This window comes from Epargyreus clarus, unplaced genomic scaffold, assembly GCF_041222505.1.
Source record: "Epargyreus clarus isolate Ecla_fem2 unplaced genomic scaffold, WU_Ecla_fem_2.2 ptg000007l, whole genome shotgun sequence".
NCBI classification, from domain to species: Eukaryota; Metazoa; Arthropoda; class Insecta; order Lepidoptera; family Hesperiidae; genus Epargyreus; species Epargyreus clarus.
In genome coordinates, this window is record NW_027332215.1 from 13,330,663 (window position 1) to 13,347,015 (window position 16,353).

The 16,353-nt window shown below is 35.3% G+C and overlaps 1 protein-coding gene and 1 non-coding gene across 2 annotated transcripts in view; both read right to left on the minus strand.

The window, feature by feature from the left end:
* The window catches only part of LOC140743453 (band 7 protein AGAP004871), a 65,040-nt gene extending 50,634 nt beyond the window's left edge, over positions 1-14,406 (minus strand). The window contains exons 1-4 of the mRNA XM_073074738.1: positions 13,375-14,406; positions 11,949-12,101; positions 10,119-10,254; positions 8,486-8,613 (exon numbers count right to left, since the gene is read on the minus strand). Coding sequence (XP_072930839.1) covers positions 8,486-8,613; positions 10,119-10,254; positions 11,949-12,101; positions 13,375-13,723 — 766 coding nt within the window. The 5' untranslated portion in view covers positions 13,724-14,406. The remainder of the gene's footprint in view (positions 1-8,485; positions 8,614-10,118; positions 10,255-11,948; positions 12,102-13,374) is intronic.
* On the minus strand, positions 5,434-5,506 carry TRNAV-CAC (transfer RNA valine (anticodon CAC)). Its single transcript has one exon. It is a non-coding gene; the product is annotated as a tRNA-Val (tRNA).
* Positions 14,407-16,353: the final 1,947 nt, after the last annotated feature.

Here is a 16,353-nt window from a genome sequence, read left to right on the forward strand (position 1 = left end):
CGTTTTTACCCTTTGGGTACGGAACCCTAAAAAAAAAGAAGATATGTTCGTTTTTTATATATGAAAAACATCGGACGACAAAGTCTCGATGTAAAAAGTGACGAAAAAACATATGTGGAGAACACAAACTTGAAATGTGTGTCAATTGTTACAAAGTGATTTTACTTTTTTATATAATCTATTTTTTCAAAGTTTTATGTTTTACTTAATGAAAAAAGTATAACATTCTTACATTCACATAAAAATAAATATTTTTCAAGAGGTTTTATGATTACATAACTAGATTTCATGAAAAAGCAGGATAACATGTTTTTGTAATTTTTATTAAAAATATTAATTAAATATATGCTCTTTTCATTATTTTCATAAAATTACTTAAGCACCATAGTCTAAATTAATGAACGAATAATTTTATTTTAATTAACATACTTTTTAAGTTACGTTAGTCGTATCGACTAATGTATAGCGTATGCGTTGAAAAAATATGATTAGCTTTCTAGGGTTATCTCAACTTATATGGTGCAACTAATTAACTGTTAACGTAAACGGCACATTGTGCAACCCACCCTTATTGTTTTTGTGAACTTCCGTATCTGTCAACGTCGTCTAAAAATTGTGGTGATAGCTTCAATCACAAATAAGAACTAGATACACAATCCCATACAAAAATGAACTTCAAAAGTGGCGTCAAACGTGTTTATAAAATTCTAAGCGACAGACTCTAAAATTAATGCAAAATCAACCTTATCACTATTATTTAAAGGTGTTAAAAACTGCTTACCAAAAGCAATAAATTTTTACGACATAAGCTAGCTGTCATAAGCTATCACTTTGACAGGTTTGTGCACCCAAATGTCTTTTTGGGTGCTCTTTTCGTCGCACCGTTTTTTTGTCGCTGATTGTGTATCTTGTTCTTATTAGTGATCGAAGGGTGATAGTCAGACAAATGCCGAAAATTACAAATAAATTGGCACTACACTGAATTGTTATGATCAAAGTTATTGTTATCGTTATTTTTAACGCAAAGCTCAAACGGGTTCTCGATGCATCGCAACCTTAATTTCAAATATTGAACCGAAGCATATTCATTAACTGTGTTGGTTTTACACAGATAAAACCATTGTCAACAAAAACAAAACAATTTAAATGCAATCCACGTTAATAAAATAACCACATCAACCACCGTTGATGTTGTTATTTTATTAACGTGCACGTTCAGTGAACTCTCTGTTAATTAAGTTGAAAATTAACAGGTGAACTATTCCTAATTATTTCGTATATTCACTGAATCGACAAGAAAAATTCGAGTCGTCGTCAATCCATATCTGTCCCACTGCTGGGCACGGGTCAGATATCTCGTCGTCGATTCTCTTTTGAGTCTTTTAAACTTCTCTAAAGAGTATTTATTGATTTCCTCACGATATTTTGCTGAACCGTAAATGCAAGTGGTAATTGATATCTGATATGCACATTAATAGTCGTGTTTAAAAAAAATACCTGGGAATCTATTTTTGGACCACCTGATTGAGAGGCCAACTTTTAAACCAGTAGGCTAATTATCTAATCTTAACTAGGCCTTACAAATATAATAAATCCAAATGTGAGTTTTTTGTTTCTTTGCTGGTCTTTAAATACATCACCATTATTGTCGTGCCATTTTGTACACGTTGTCAGGGGTTCAGAAGAAGACAAGAATCGCTTCCGAATATAAATACAAATAAATTTTAAGGAGTCGTTCACCATTTTGTTAATTTTATTATTAGTGGATAGGCACGCGCTTGGCCTCGATGTCGCCTGATGGTAAGCGTTGATAAGGCCTAAGATATGCCACGCTTGCCTAGAAGTAACTCTTGATTTGAAGAGTCCTGGATTATTAATTGATGAACAATTGCTGTAATTAAAATCCGACAGCGAGCGAAGCAGCGGGCAAAAGCTAGTTTTATATAAATTCATAAACCTCCCATTCATTGAAGAGACTATGCACAAAGTAAGCTTTATTGAAGCTGACAGCTTTCCTGTTGATAACAAGTTAAGTTTCAGAACTTACTGCAACTCAACAGAGACTGTATAAGCTCATCAAAACAACGTAAGTAGAACGTTGTTGTACTAAATCTGTTTAGACCGCAAGCTTGAGAACTTTGTAGTGAGCTTTTATGAAATTCAAATAGTAATTTAAATTTGCTTTCATGCTTCTATGTGGAGAAATTGAAAAATTATTGATAAATATTAAAAGTGAAAATATTTGTAGTTTTTCATAGAAATACCCGTAATTATGTACATTAGGAGTTCAGTACCCTTTCCAAGAGTTTTTACGTTTTGACAAATATGACTGTTTTGGTATTTGTTTACGTATTTGCCCACACAATTTCCAATCAGCGCCTCTAGCGGATTGTGTCAGAACTTAGAAATAATATGTCTGTAAATATAAACAGTCATATTTGTCAAAACGTAAAAACTCTTGGTAAGGGTACAGGAGTTCAGTGCTGACGTTTTTAGGACAAGAACATAGACGTTCATTACAAAAAAAAACGTTTATGCTGCGTTGTCGAGGCTGTGACTACGTCTGTCGAACACCGATGTTATAAAAACGAACGTGTATGTCGTATATGTCGCCCTATACTTTTATTTTTCCTCACAGTATAATGAAGTGTTCTGCCTTATAAAAGAAGAATGCACACTTTAAAGCGAAAAGCCGTCACTTAAAAGCTTTTTAGCTAAGTGCTGTATCTAAATTGCATTTTGGTAATGTACTCGTGAGAAACACTCGCTTGCACACATCTCTCTAGATAGATTAGCGAAGTCCAGCTTCGCAATTGTTTGATTGTCACTAATTGAAATGAAATGAAATGAAATATATTTATTTTGTATAGGCCAACGACGGCACTTACAAATTGTCAGGTACAATATTTTTCTTAAACTACTACCGGATCGGAACGCGACCTCTACTGAGAAGATTCGGTAAGAAACTCAGCGGGTTTGTCTTTTTTTTTAATAATAATTATTCTCTTTTTTTAATGCCATTATTTTTACATATAATTAATAAAGCATTAGCTCCAGTATCTTGCTTTACATTTATCTATAAAAGAAGTTTGTTCAGCAAGATACGCTACACTTTGACATTTTCTTAATTAATTAATAATTTTGTTATTGATCAGTCCCAAGCTGTTTTATCATCAATATAATCAGAATTTTTATAATAGGCTTTACGTTTGTACTATAATTGTTTGTAATTTTCAGTTTTCCTGTCGTAACACCATAGAATAACAATTGAGCGTAACACGCTGGAGCCCGCCCGACGTATACCATGGACGACGTGTGCCACGACGGATATGCATTGTGAACCCTGGTTATCCTATCCTAAACCACATTATGCGAAATGCGAATGTAACTTTGTTTGTTCGTTCGTTTGTTTGTTTCTTACATTTTGACGCTTTAACTACATAAGCAATTGTTATAAAATTTTGTGCACGTTGTCAGAGGTTCAGAAAAGGTCATTTTATCCCGAAAATAATTGGCCAAGTGCAAGGCGAACTTGGCCAATCATTTTGCGCCGGGGAGGTTCCGTACCACCAGTTATTATTCTTTTTTGTTATTATAGGAGCCCTTAAAGTACATGCATCGTCAAAAATGAAGTGTGTACCTATTACGGTTGAGTAGATAAAGCGAAAAACGTCGAAAAATAGCGGTTTCTTGTATACCGTATTTGTTGTTATAGCGGCTACCATATACCTACATACGCTGTAATAAATTTCAAGTGTCTATCTACTCGTATAACGGTACTGGAGATTGAGTCATGTGACAGACGAACAGATGGACAGCAGAGGTCTAGTAATAGAGTTCCGTTTACCATGTGGGTACGGAACTCGAAAAAGGAACATCCACGGGGCATAGATATTATAGATAAAACCTCTGAATGCAAGCAAAGCCGCGGGCAAAGGTAGTTTAGAGCAAATTTCAGTGCACTCCAGCATCAAAGTTTCATTGTTTACCACAATAGCGCTGTTGTAACTCAATATTGTTCGTGTATACGTATTTTATGAAGGTGTCAAACTTTAATTAGCACGGTACAGTATACGTCGTGCCCGATGGAGCGTCGGTTCATTGTGGAGTTTAATTTATGTAGAATTTTAAAGCAGGCTCAACGAAATTACCAATATAGGTTACACGTCATGAAAATCAGCATATTTATTAACTGTTTGTATGCCGTGCTATGTCGTGTGTTAAAGTCATTTATTTGTGCTACATACCTATATTACAATAATTCAGGACATTTACATCTGTTAATTTTTGCGTAGAACATAGTAGCATTTTAATGTTTTAAGTGCTAAAATTTTTTCAGTCAAACATCAATGGACAGAGAAATTATTATTACACGAATTTTTACCCGCGGCTTCGCCCGCGTTTAAAAGAATATAATATAACATACTAACATACATAAAACTGTAAATTCGTACCTTCAACTTTGCTAAAGATCATCACTTGATCAAATGCATAGTTTACGATTCAATCCTTACTAATATCGATTAAATAATCGATGTTTTGGGTCCAAAAGATCGATTCTCCCATTAATCGATCTTAGATCGCCATCCCTAGTTCCCGTGGGATTTCCGAGATAAAAACTATCCTATGTCCTTTCTCGGGTGTCAGACTACCTTTATACAAAGTTTCATTAAAATCAGTTCAGTGGTTTAGGCGTGAAGAAGAGACAACCAGACAGACAGACAGAGTTACTTTCGGATTTATAATATTATAATAATTAAATAATTAAATTAGTAAGGATTTTAAAAACTGAACTTTCTACCTTTATGGTGAAAGATATAGGTTACTTGTATTTTTACACGCTTTATATTAGCTTCACTTGTATGTTTGTCAGTGAGTAACTCCGTTTTTCAGTAGAAAGAGATCAACATACATCCTTATCTTACCCTGCATGTATGAAAGGATGAAATAGAATAATTTTCTACTTTTTAGTTGATTTTATCATAAAAGCGTGTTTTTAGTTTTTTGAACTATATTTATTTTTATTATTATTTTATTTTTAAGTCTTTTTTATTTGTTTTTTATTTGTTGTTATAGTAGCCACCATTCTACATATTCTGTTAAAAATTCATGTTTCTATTTATTACGGTGCATGAGATATATCTCTGTGATAGTCGGACAGAAGGCGGAGTCTTAGTAATAGAGTTCCATTTTTACCCTTTGAGTACCTACTAATTTCTCAAATAATATTTTACCTATTTCAAAATTCAAAATTTTACGGTATTTTACTGCATAAATATCGATATGTAAATTCATGATTATTTTATTTTAATATAAAAGTATTTGAAAACATTGTAATCGTTTATTAAAAAAATCTAATAATATAAAAACAACAATTAGTAAAATTAATTCATGTTTAAATGTTTTAAAATTAAATGAAAATGATACAAGGTATGTTCCCGCCCGGGATCGAACCGGGGACCTTGTGCGTGTGAAGCACACGTGATAACCGCTACACCACGGGAACGTTGAAAATGGTTGCGAAAATGTTGTACACATATAATACATAGTAACCTGAAAAATTGCCTATATTATCTCTATTTTATAAGTATCTTTATTATACAGGAGTAGCAGGCGAGCATGTAGTCCATCTGATGGTAAGGGGCCACTTACCACTTACCATCAGTTGGACTACATGTCCACCTGATAGTGTACCAATTCGCCCTTGGCCGGCGCGGTAGACTGTCCTTATCCTTCTCATTCTGAGAAGACCCGTGCCCAGCAGTGGGATAGTGATGGGTTGATGATGATGACGTATTCTAAATTTAGTTTTATTTAAAGATTAAAATTTAAAACTCAATGCGTTGACTCAGTACATTACCTCTAAATATTTTATTGTTATACATATGTAGTATGGTAGGGGAGCTAACAATGCTAAATGTGTTGGATCTCGAGCGTCATTGGGACCTACACGATTGTCTAGAATAGACATTAGAATGAAGAAAAAGTATATAATATTTTTCGATTCAGCGGAGGGATTTCTTATTCTGACGATTTGATAAAAAAAAATTGTATGAGACTGTATGAAGAATAATGTATTTTCCTAAAAATGAGCCTTTTCCTTTAGTTTGTGATGCATCATTACTTCCCAAGGATTCCCAAGTGTCACTATCAGATAGCCTAATAATACAGGATGTTTTTTTTTTCAAAATGACTTTTTTTCACTACTTCGACGTGTGGTAATCGGCAGATTATGTTTCCCGTTTTCTAACATTATTTCCTTTATATTAAAAATAAAATTGACCACGCTCGAGCATGTCCAGTAATCGATTTTTTGATTCCGCAAACCCCCTGACATAGAAAGCTCAATTATGGTTTAGGATACTCTACAGGGTGTAAGGTATCTCCCATCTTAGTCTGACGCGCTCGAGACACTCCCGAAATCCCCTGTTGGGCTCCCCAACTATAACAGTGGTTGAAACTCGGCCTCTTAATCGGGAGGTCCAAGGTTTGAATCTCAGGCTACCATTTTTCAAAGTTATACTCGTATTAATTAATTATTGCTTGTTAGAATGAAGTAAAACATGAGAAAACCGACACGATTGAAGAGTATTTATTAAAAAAGTTCTCAAAGGTGTGTGAAGTCTACCAATACGCACTTGGCCAGCGCGGTGGACCATGGCCTAAACCTACTCTGAGAGGAGACCCGTGCCCAGCAGTGGGACAGTAATGGGTTGATAAGTGCAACAAATCGTCAACTTACTTAAGTACCCATTAAATAATTGAGACCCTATAAAAATAAAACTAATGGAACCCTAATTGCTTAAGTCCTTATGATGTTTTTATTAATCTTACTAAACCATACGATTTTTCAAGTGCCATTTTCAACTCTGCCACATTTTTAATAAGACCAAAATTTGTTCCACATGTTTCAATATTTATGTTAGGGGTATATATTGAGAATACTTGAGATGTTCAAAATATATTGATTCAATGATATTTGAAATTGTCTGTTATTATTCTCTTAAGTAGCGGTTTGTTTGCTTAGAGCGGCAGTGCCGCCCATAGGGTACCAATCTGTCTTTAAAGGTGGTAGATCCCTTTACGGTATGACTCCGGCGGCACCACCGCCACACCTTTTTCTGCCTCATAACAGCAGTGTTAAGCACTGCTGTGTTCTGGTTTGGAGGGTGTGATAAGGGAGACATACTTATTCGAGGCGGTTTCAGCTTAGTTCTCAGGAATATCTAATCCTATCTAGGGTTGATTACGGATGTCCATGTGCGCCAGTAGCCACTTACCAACTTTAACCATTAAGGTTTCACACGCGATGAAAGCTTAAAAAATGGAGTAACTTCTCCCGTTTTCCCAACATTTCCCATCACTGCTCTGCTTCTATTGATTGTAGCATGATGAAAAGCAATAACCAGCTCAGGAGTATGAAAAATAATTGTACCAAGTTTCGTTAAAATCCGTCAAGTAGTTTTTGTTTCTATAACGGTTATACGGACAGACAGACAGACAGACCGACAGACAGACAGACAGACAGACAGACCGACAAACAGACAGACAGACAAAAAATTTACTGATTGCATTTTTGGCATCAGTATCGATTCCTAATCACCGCCTGGTACTTATTTTTGGAAATATATTTCATGTACAGAATTGACCTCTCTACAGATTTATTATAAGTATAGATTATACATTAGAATGAAAAACACTTTATTCCTATTTTTAACCGACTTCAAAAAAGGAGGACGTTTCTCAATTCGACCGTATATATATATTTTTTTTATGTTTGTTCGGCGATTTTTTTCATATTTGAACAAATAAATAATAAATACCGAAACAAACCGTAATAATGTCCTGTACGAATTCGCTCACACAGCGCTCCCGTGGCCCTTATCTGAACTAAAATTTCGCATTATGAATTAAAAAAAAAACTGAATAGTCAATTGTAACGACATTCAATTTTACAAATATAAATAGAATGCATTTTTTTTACATTTTTAATTTAATTTTCATAGCGTTATAGTTTTGTTTTTTTAAATTTTACTGCGGAATATTAGTTCCGATACGGTCCACGGAAGCGCTTTAGTATCTAGCGAATTCGTAAACGTTGAACGTTTTCGAGCAAACGTAAAAACTCGTACTAATGGTACTGTAATTTAAAACACTTCGATTGGAACAAGCAAGTAAAATATTAAAAACTCTTAAACTAGTATTTTAGTCAGTTTTTTTGGTTTTTATATTTTTTACAAGAAACGTATAGATAAATTTGATACCCATATCATATAGGTGCATAAATAATCGCTATTTTGGGGTGTCCTAATACAGAATAAATTTACTACTAGCTTGCCATCCCAACCAAAAGTGTGTGTAAAATTTCGGCTCAATCATTTGGGGTTCAATTATTTAAAAATTAAAATTCAATTGAAAGATTTGATTGTCGCATATGAACTACCAAGGCCCTTTAAATAAACCTTGTAATAATGTGGTACTCAACTGTGACCGCCCTGGTTTGTTCCGCAGATGGCTGGCACTGGGTTGCCTCCGGACACGATGAACTGGTCCTGATTGCACACGTGGTTCATCTGTTCTGGGCCTGCTATCACGAAGCGATCGAAGTCCAACCTAGATTCAACAGAGACGAGCTATACAAAATATATGTAATTCAGAAGTAGCGGACGAGCATGCAGTGCACCTGATGGTAAGTGGCTACTGCCGCCCGTGGATGTTAACAATCAACCTCAGACAAGGCCAGATTCCCACCTGAGGTCGGCCACAGATGAGCTACCCCTGCGGACGAAGCTGGAATGCATAGAAAAAGTACGTCTCCCTTACCACACCCTTCAAACTAGAACACAGCAGTACTTAAAACTACTGTTATTAGGCAGGAATAGGTATGGCGGTGGTGCCGTCAAATTCGAACCACAAAGGGTTTTACCACCTTTAATAAGCTGGGAAAGGCTCTCTTTAATTACATTACTACACCATTGCTGCGATGTCAATAGGTGGACATGCGCTTTATTTCTGCATTGATATTGCCCTGATAACAGTGATAGCTTAGTGGCTGGAATTTCGCCTGTCGATTTAGGGATCCGAGGTTCCAATCCCAGGCATACATTTCAGATTTTTCAATGTGCGTTTTAAAACTTAATTATCACTTGCTTTAACAGTAAAGGAAAACATCGTGAGGAAACCTGAATACCTATTAGATCCTTAATAAAAACAGTTCGGAAAGATATATGAAGTCTACCAATACCACTTGGCCAGCGCGGCGGACTATGGCGTAACTCTTGTCATTCTGAAGAGAGACCCGTGCTCAACAGTAGGACAGTAACGGGTAGACGACGACGACCTTTACAATAAGCTATCCTGGATTAAATTTGGTTTCGGCCTTTAATTATTCTATTTATATTATCGGCACTTGTGTGGAATTTATGGATTCTAGCATATTGTCGTTATTGGCGTGTTTGCCAATCTCACGGGTATAAGCCTATTAACTCGGTAGACAGGGTGGAAGGACGGCCTAAGGGTATGTTTTGCCCGGTTATTACATAGAGGCGTGTATGTCACCGTGCACTTAACTTATTAGAGGGGTGATCTAATCATTGGTAGAGCTTTCTAATTTGTTTAATTGTTGTTGTGGCGACAATATTATTACCACCTATCACTAATGTGGGACAATTAAACATTTTTAGGAACTATCAATTATGTAGTTTCCGTATTGTTTGTGTTGCACCGTTATAAAAATAGTAATTGCTATATATATTTCGCGAATACATCGATACGTGTTTGGGATTCGCTCTGAGCGTTTTAGCTAGATAATAGCCAGTTGCATACATATCTAGATATAATTATAATGCAATGCAATGCAAGTAATGGTCATAGTGTTTGCCTTATCAAAGGCATAATCAAGCTGATAGGTCAATTAATTATATTCTGTTAATTAATTTATAATTAATCAGTTTGATTCATCTAACGTTTGACTACCCGCGTGGTAGAGCGGTTGACATATCGGTCAGTCGCGCAAAATGTTCCGTATTCGATCCTCGGCCAGACAGACATCTAAATTATGAATTTGGATGTCAGTTCTGTGGCTGGGTTATAGTTGTCTGTTGTGAGAACTTGTTTACCTTATCTGACAAACGTCAGGGTGCGCCTTGACGACGGTGAGGTCACAGGAGCCAGTCCCATCGTACGAGTTCGGATATCCGGAGTTGACGAAGTACGTGCCGTTTTCCGAAGTACTGCTTCCGCATGACGTCATAACTGTTGAGAGAATTATTTTTACAATAGTGTATTAGATACAAGCGTAACTACTGATGTAACAAAAAAATGATTCTATTATGAGATTTTTTTCAAAATCTATTGAATTTTGTGTTCAACATCATAAAAAATAAAATCGATTATCCAGCATTATTATCTGAGTTTAGTTCACAGGTATTCTTAGGTTGATTCTTAGACAAGCAAAATACATAGATAGATCTCTCCTAACAAGCAAGTGTAACCAGTTTTGAGAATTGAAATTATTGCGTAAATAAAAATTTGACACGGTCTCCGTGCTAAAATATTTAAAATACTTATTTATTTATTGCATAAATTATGTAGTAGTTGTTATTTATACGTACATTTTTATACATATGTTTTTTTTTGTTAGAATTCAACAAATAACTGACATATCAGCGTTTGGTAGCTTCATCCAATCACAAGGTGGTGAAGTATCTATCATACTTATCAAAGGGTTCATTTAAGAAATTATTGCATTGGCTACACTTTAGACAAAGTATCGAAAAGCATTCCAGTAGATAAAGGGAAGGTTGTAGTCTACTAATGATTTATTGGGCTGTTAGTGCCACGGCCTTACAAATAAGGTCTACACATCATTATGTAGATGTGGGTTTCCCATTCACGCATTATCGTGTGGTGTTAATTAATTGTAACTATCCTAAATTTGGCTGAAAGGATATCCCTTTCCTTAGTATTGGTAATTACGTTGGAGTTCTGTTGCTAAATATGGTATATCAGTTAACTTACCGGGAAGAATTATTGAATTGATAAGTCAAATAACACTTTGAATGTCTTACTTAAATAACTTTTTCTATATTTTACTTTTAAGCTTTTATTTACTTTCAACACTATCGATCTCTCTCTGTACTCAGTACAGTAACTGAAGCTAGAACCATGAAATTTGGAAAATAGTTTGTATAAAATTCCGTCGAATCGAGTATAAGTCTGTGAAGATTGGTGTTTGGCTTTCTGGTTAAAAATAATAGAACACTTATAGCAGGTTTTGGAAAATCAACCCTTATGGTCGTTAAATAGGGGTTGAAAGTTTATTTGAAAATTCATCGATTTTGAAGCAAGCATTCTGAAAAATACTTGTCTTTCTGGCTAGAACTAAACCAATCATAAGGCATATAAAACCAGTTATTGCAGTTGTACTTTGGCATGTTTGAAGAAAAGAACAGAGTATAGAGAGTTTGATTGTGGGACGATATTCCACGGGCTGACGTAACACATATTTTTTCTACGATGGAAATGTGTTGCGCGTCCCCACGTCCCATTCAGTAATATTTATCTTCATCTATTGGTTGTTTGCTTAGAAGAAATGTTTAAAATGCATATATTTTTTGGTAATATAGGAGTAGACGAGCATATAGTCCATTTGATGGTAAGTGGCTACTGCCGCCCATGAGCTTCTGTAATCAAACCCAGATGAAATTAGATTCCTACCTGAGGTCGGCCACAGACGTGCCGCTATCCCTGAAGACTTAGCTAGAATGCCTCGAAAAGTATATCTCCCTTACCACACCCTTCAAACCTGACCAAAGCAGCGCTTCGCACTTAATACTAAAGTTATTAGGTCACACTAGTGTTGTTGGGCTGAAATTAGTGTAGCGGTGGTGCTGCCGGAGGTTCTACCACCTTCAAAGACGTTCGTATCCATGATAGTAACAACTTACATATACAACATAGTCCGAACCCATTAGCGCAGTAGCCGTTTGCAGAGCCGCCACGAGAGGAACACTCCCGTGACGTCATACATGTCCCGTTGTCCCCAGAGGCTCCTGCGCATCCACCGTTGGGGAAAGTTACCACCGTGAATAGGGATAGAACTGAAAATAGACAATAAATGTATAGGTGTTCGATGATTGCATAAAATGTTTATTATACAATCTAATAATATAGCATAAGCACTAAGCAGTTATGATATAACTTGTACTAGGCAAAATAATAAAATGCTGTTTTTTTAATTGTAGACGTAGCTAACAAGTATGCAGTCCACCTGATAATCGGTGACAATTTTTGCACATGGTTATTCATAATCAACCCTGATATATCATTAACCATCTGTGGCTGACATCAAGTAGGATGAAAGTGATATTTGAGGTCAGAGATAGATGCAGTGGTGTCACTGACGGCTAAGCTGGAAGTGGCTAAGAGTGGCCCAACTGGATTTCTATGACTTTTGACATATCTGTATTTTCGTAATTTAAAAATTTTACACACTTTTACTTGTCTTCATATTGTAAATCATGTGTATGTGTATGTGCATTTTGTAGTTAGGCTACTCTGGTTCTAATAGCCTGAATTGTTACCACATTACATCTTTCAAACCAAAACTCAGCAGCGGCTTAAATTGTTTTTAGGTAAGGAGTGGCGTTGCAGCTTACGGAAACTGTGTTTTAAATTAAAGGCGAGTTGCTTACTTAATCTTTGATTTGTTCGAAATGATGTAAGCGTGTTTATAACAATTTGAATGTCGTATTACTGACAAAATTGTTTTGGGATCCATTAGGTCGGGTACAGATGCATTGAGGCTTAAGCTTGAACGTCTTAGCGGTACAGTACCCTTACCATGAGTTTTTACGTTTTGACAAACATGACTGTTTTGGTATTTGTTTACGTATTTGCTCATATAATTTCCAATCAGCGCCCCTAGCGGATTGTGTCAGAACTTGGAAATTGTATGGGCCAATACGCAAACAAATACCAAAACAGTCATATTTGTCAAAACGTAAAAACTCATGGTAAGTGTACAGATGTCTTATCCCAGACTTTAGTAAGAAATCCTCTCAGAAAGGCAAAACGATACAAAGAATAGGTACACAATACTCTTTTAAAAATAAAGCAATCGCAATATATTTGAAGAGGCGCTAGATAAAAACCTATAGTTCGTAAAATCGCTTATGCTATTAAACAAACAAGAAGTGTCAATATGTTTGGATTTCTAGTTTAGATTAAATTTAACAAGATCTTCTCGTAAATTGTATCAAGTTCCCGGAAAATCTGCATTAAAACGTGCATAAACGTAAAAGCTACATTTAAACGTAGATAAAATTTACCAAAATACGAGTAGAATAATAAATGTTTTGAAATATTACTTACACCTACTTTCCTTTTGGGCAGGCGGCCAAAATCGGGACTCTGGTTTTTGAATATCTTGATGTGCTTTTTTGAAATTCGCATAATTCCTGTTCCATTTTGGAAATGAAACGCTGCCTAATGCACCTCTTCCACTCAAAACATTTGAGGAAGGCTTAACGTCGTTAGGTTCACAAAAATGAAGAAGGATAGCCGAAAGTAGTATGTATTTCAACATATTTTGATTTAGTTCTAAACAGTTACGTTGCAAGTACATCAGTGAAAGTGATCGAAGCGTTTGTGATGATATGTATATATAATTTTCCGACGGGAAGGGGAACAATGGTGTTAAATTTCTCCCATTATTATACATAGGTGACAATGCCCACTTTGGCGTTAATTTCTTTGGTTTTGTGCATGTTTTGCACGCATGCGTGGCCAACTGCTCGGAACGTGATCGCAACTTACACAAAACATTGTAATAACACAACTGTTCACTATTTTCAACGTATAAAATAGTTGGTAAACCGATAAAATTTATGGGACAAATTACGCTGTTGTGCGCAACAATTTTCAATAAACTGTACTAGTATTGCCTTTGTATTCTTGTCTCCGTATCCGCAGACATTGCTATTTCATTGGTGGCCAAGTAGCCAAGGATAACCGGACTTTGCATTTAAGTTAAGGTCTTGTAAACTTCAATACTGGTGTTCAATTTTAAAATGCCAGCGCTTTATTCACGAGATACATATTGAGGACGTTTAAAATAGCGAAATAGGCGAATAAGTTCTTGTAATACCACGCGGAATAAATGTTTATACCAAGTTTTTAATACTTACAATTTTGTCAATTACGTAAATAAGAATAAATTCCTACAAGTTTTGCCAATTTTTGCCCACCAGAATTCGACATTTTCCAATAGCAAACAAATACATTTTTGAGGCAATAATTGTTAAAATTCGAACTTTAGTTTGTAAAAATTGGGATAAGTTTCAGTATTACCGACGGGCGTAAAGCCAGTAAAGATCCAGCTACCGTCAACATTCATTCTGATTGAGGCGAACCAGTCCATTTTCCCGCTTAAGCTGTGTGCGTGTAATTAGATTAAGCACATACGTACTGTGGTCTGTAGATCAAATAATGTAGCTACTTTTCCTTTTTTACGAGCTTTAGGGACTGATGTTGGGTAGATAAATGCTTTAGTAAGATTAAGAGAAAAACTTTAAATCATTTATTTGAAGTATATTTAAAATAGAAGCTTCGGGCTCGGTCCGACATTCGACTCCCAGGCACGCCGTGTTAAATGTAGTGTGTGTTAAAAGATAATTAGCACTTGAATTAACGACGAAACAGAAGTTTGATTCTTATAGGAGACATTATAAGATAGATTAATACAGTTTTTTTCAAAATAACTTCTCTTATTACTATTTTAGAAGGGATAACTTATCCATTATTTTAATATCAAAAGTTATTCATACAATATACAGTATGTTAAAAAATATAACAAGTGCATATAAAAAAGAAGACACACTCACAGCCCCACACTAGGACTTCCTGTGTTGTGATATGGACACACACAAGGACGAATACACAAATATCTAGATTCAAAACATATGTATGTCTTAATTCATAATTTAGGTGTTTGTCTGGCCGGGGATCGAACCCGGAACCCTCTACACGTTAGCCCGGTGTGATGACTACTCAGCCATGCGAATCGTCACCATAAAATAGGTACTAGATCACAGACATATAAATAATATAACATAAAAATACAACCGACTCCTATTACACTACAAAGTAAAAAATAATAAAAATAAAGGTTGGTTTAGTACATATTTCTGAAGTCGGCGCTCATATTGGACACGCTGTTTACGTCGTTATCCAACTAAATATGTCATTGTGTATTGAAATGCAAAAAAGAAAATATAAGTTAAGAAATATTCAAGTTATTCGACTTTATAAGAAATCAGATTATTTCAATCGTCCAGGAAAGCTGACAAAAATTTTCAATTTTCCACGAAATGGAACCCCCTGTGAAACTAGCCATACAATGGTGTTTGATTGTTGATTGTTTGACAGGTAATATATATATATATATATATATATATAATATATAATCTCTCTTCTTTGGGAATTCGGTTAAAAATAGGTGTCATACTTTAAAGGAACGGGTGAAGGACTGAAGGTTGTACCTAATTCGATTCATCTACCATTATATGCATTTTATAGAAAGTCATCATTTTGTGATGCCATGTATAAGTCTGTAGATACAAGTATAACAGAAACACCACAATAGAGCGTTTTTAATTACCTCGGTCGCACCGCGCAAATGGAATTCCTGTCAAACACCTAAGCTGGAATCTAACATGTGTTCACGTTGTGGGTGTCCACGTCGATTTTCGTTTCCATTGTTTCCCCATGTTTCCCCTCTGCTATTCACGTTAGCTCGCCTCGATTCCCACTAGTTCGTTTGCGCTTCCGATGCCAACATCATCTCCGTTTTAGCGTTTGCCCCAGTTTATGTTATATTACTCTTAGTTTGTGATACCCGACCGAAGTTCTCCGTTCATACCGTTTAAACGCTAATTTCATCTGGTTAGATGTGATTTATTGTTTGTAAACTTTTGATACATGTGACAAATCGCATTTGAAGTTCACATTTTTCTTATTATTAATCATTTAAACGATCTTAGCGTGAATAAAATTCATATCCGAAGTTTATACCTATTCTATGTCTAATATTGCTTTATATGCTTATAGCTTCTAAACCCTCTTATGAAAAAAATCAAAATAGTTTATTTTACTAATATTTTGTCTGTAATATTTACATTTAGTGCGCTTACAATTTAATATAGTTATATGAACATTTAGTATTTATGTGCGCTTAAGAAATAATTATCCACAAACATTGAACGTGTCGTGTCAGATAAAATCATATCTTTATATATATATTTCTTATGTGCGTGTGTATGTCACTCAATTCCTCCTAAACGACTGGACTGA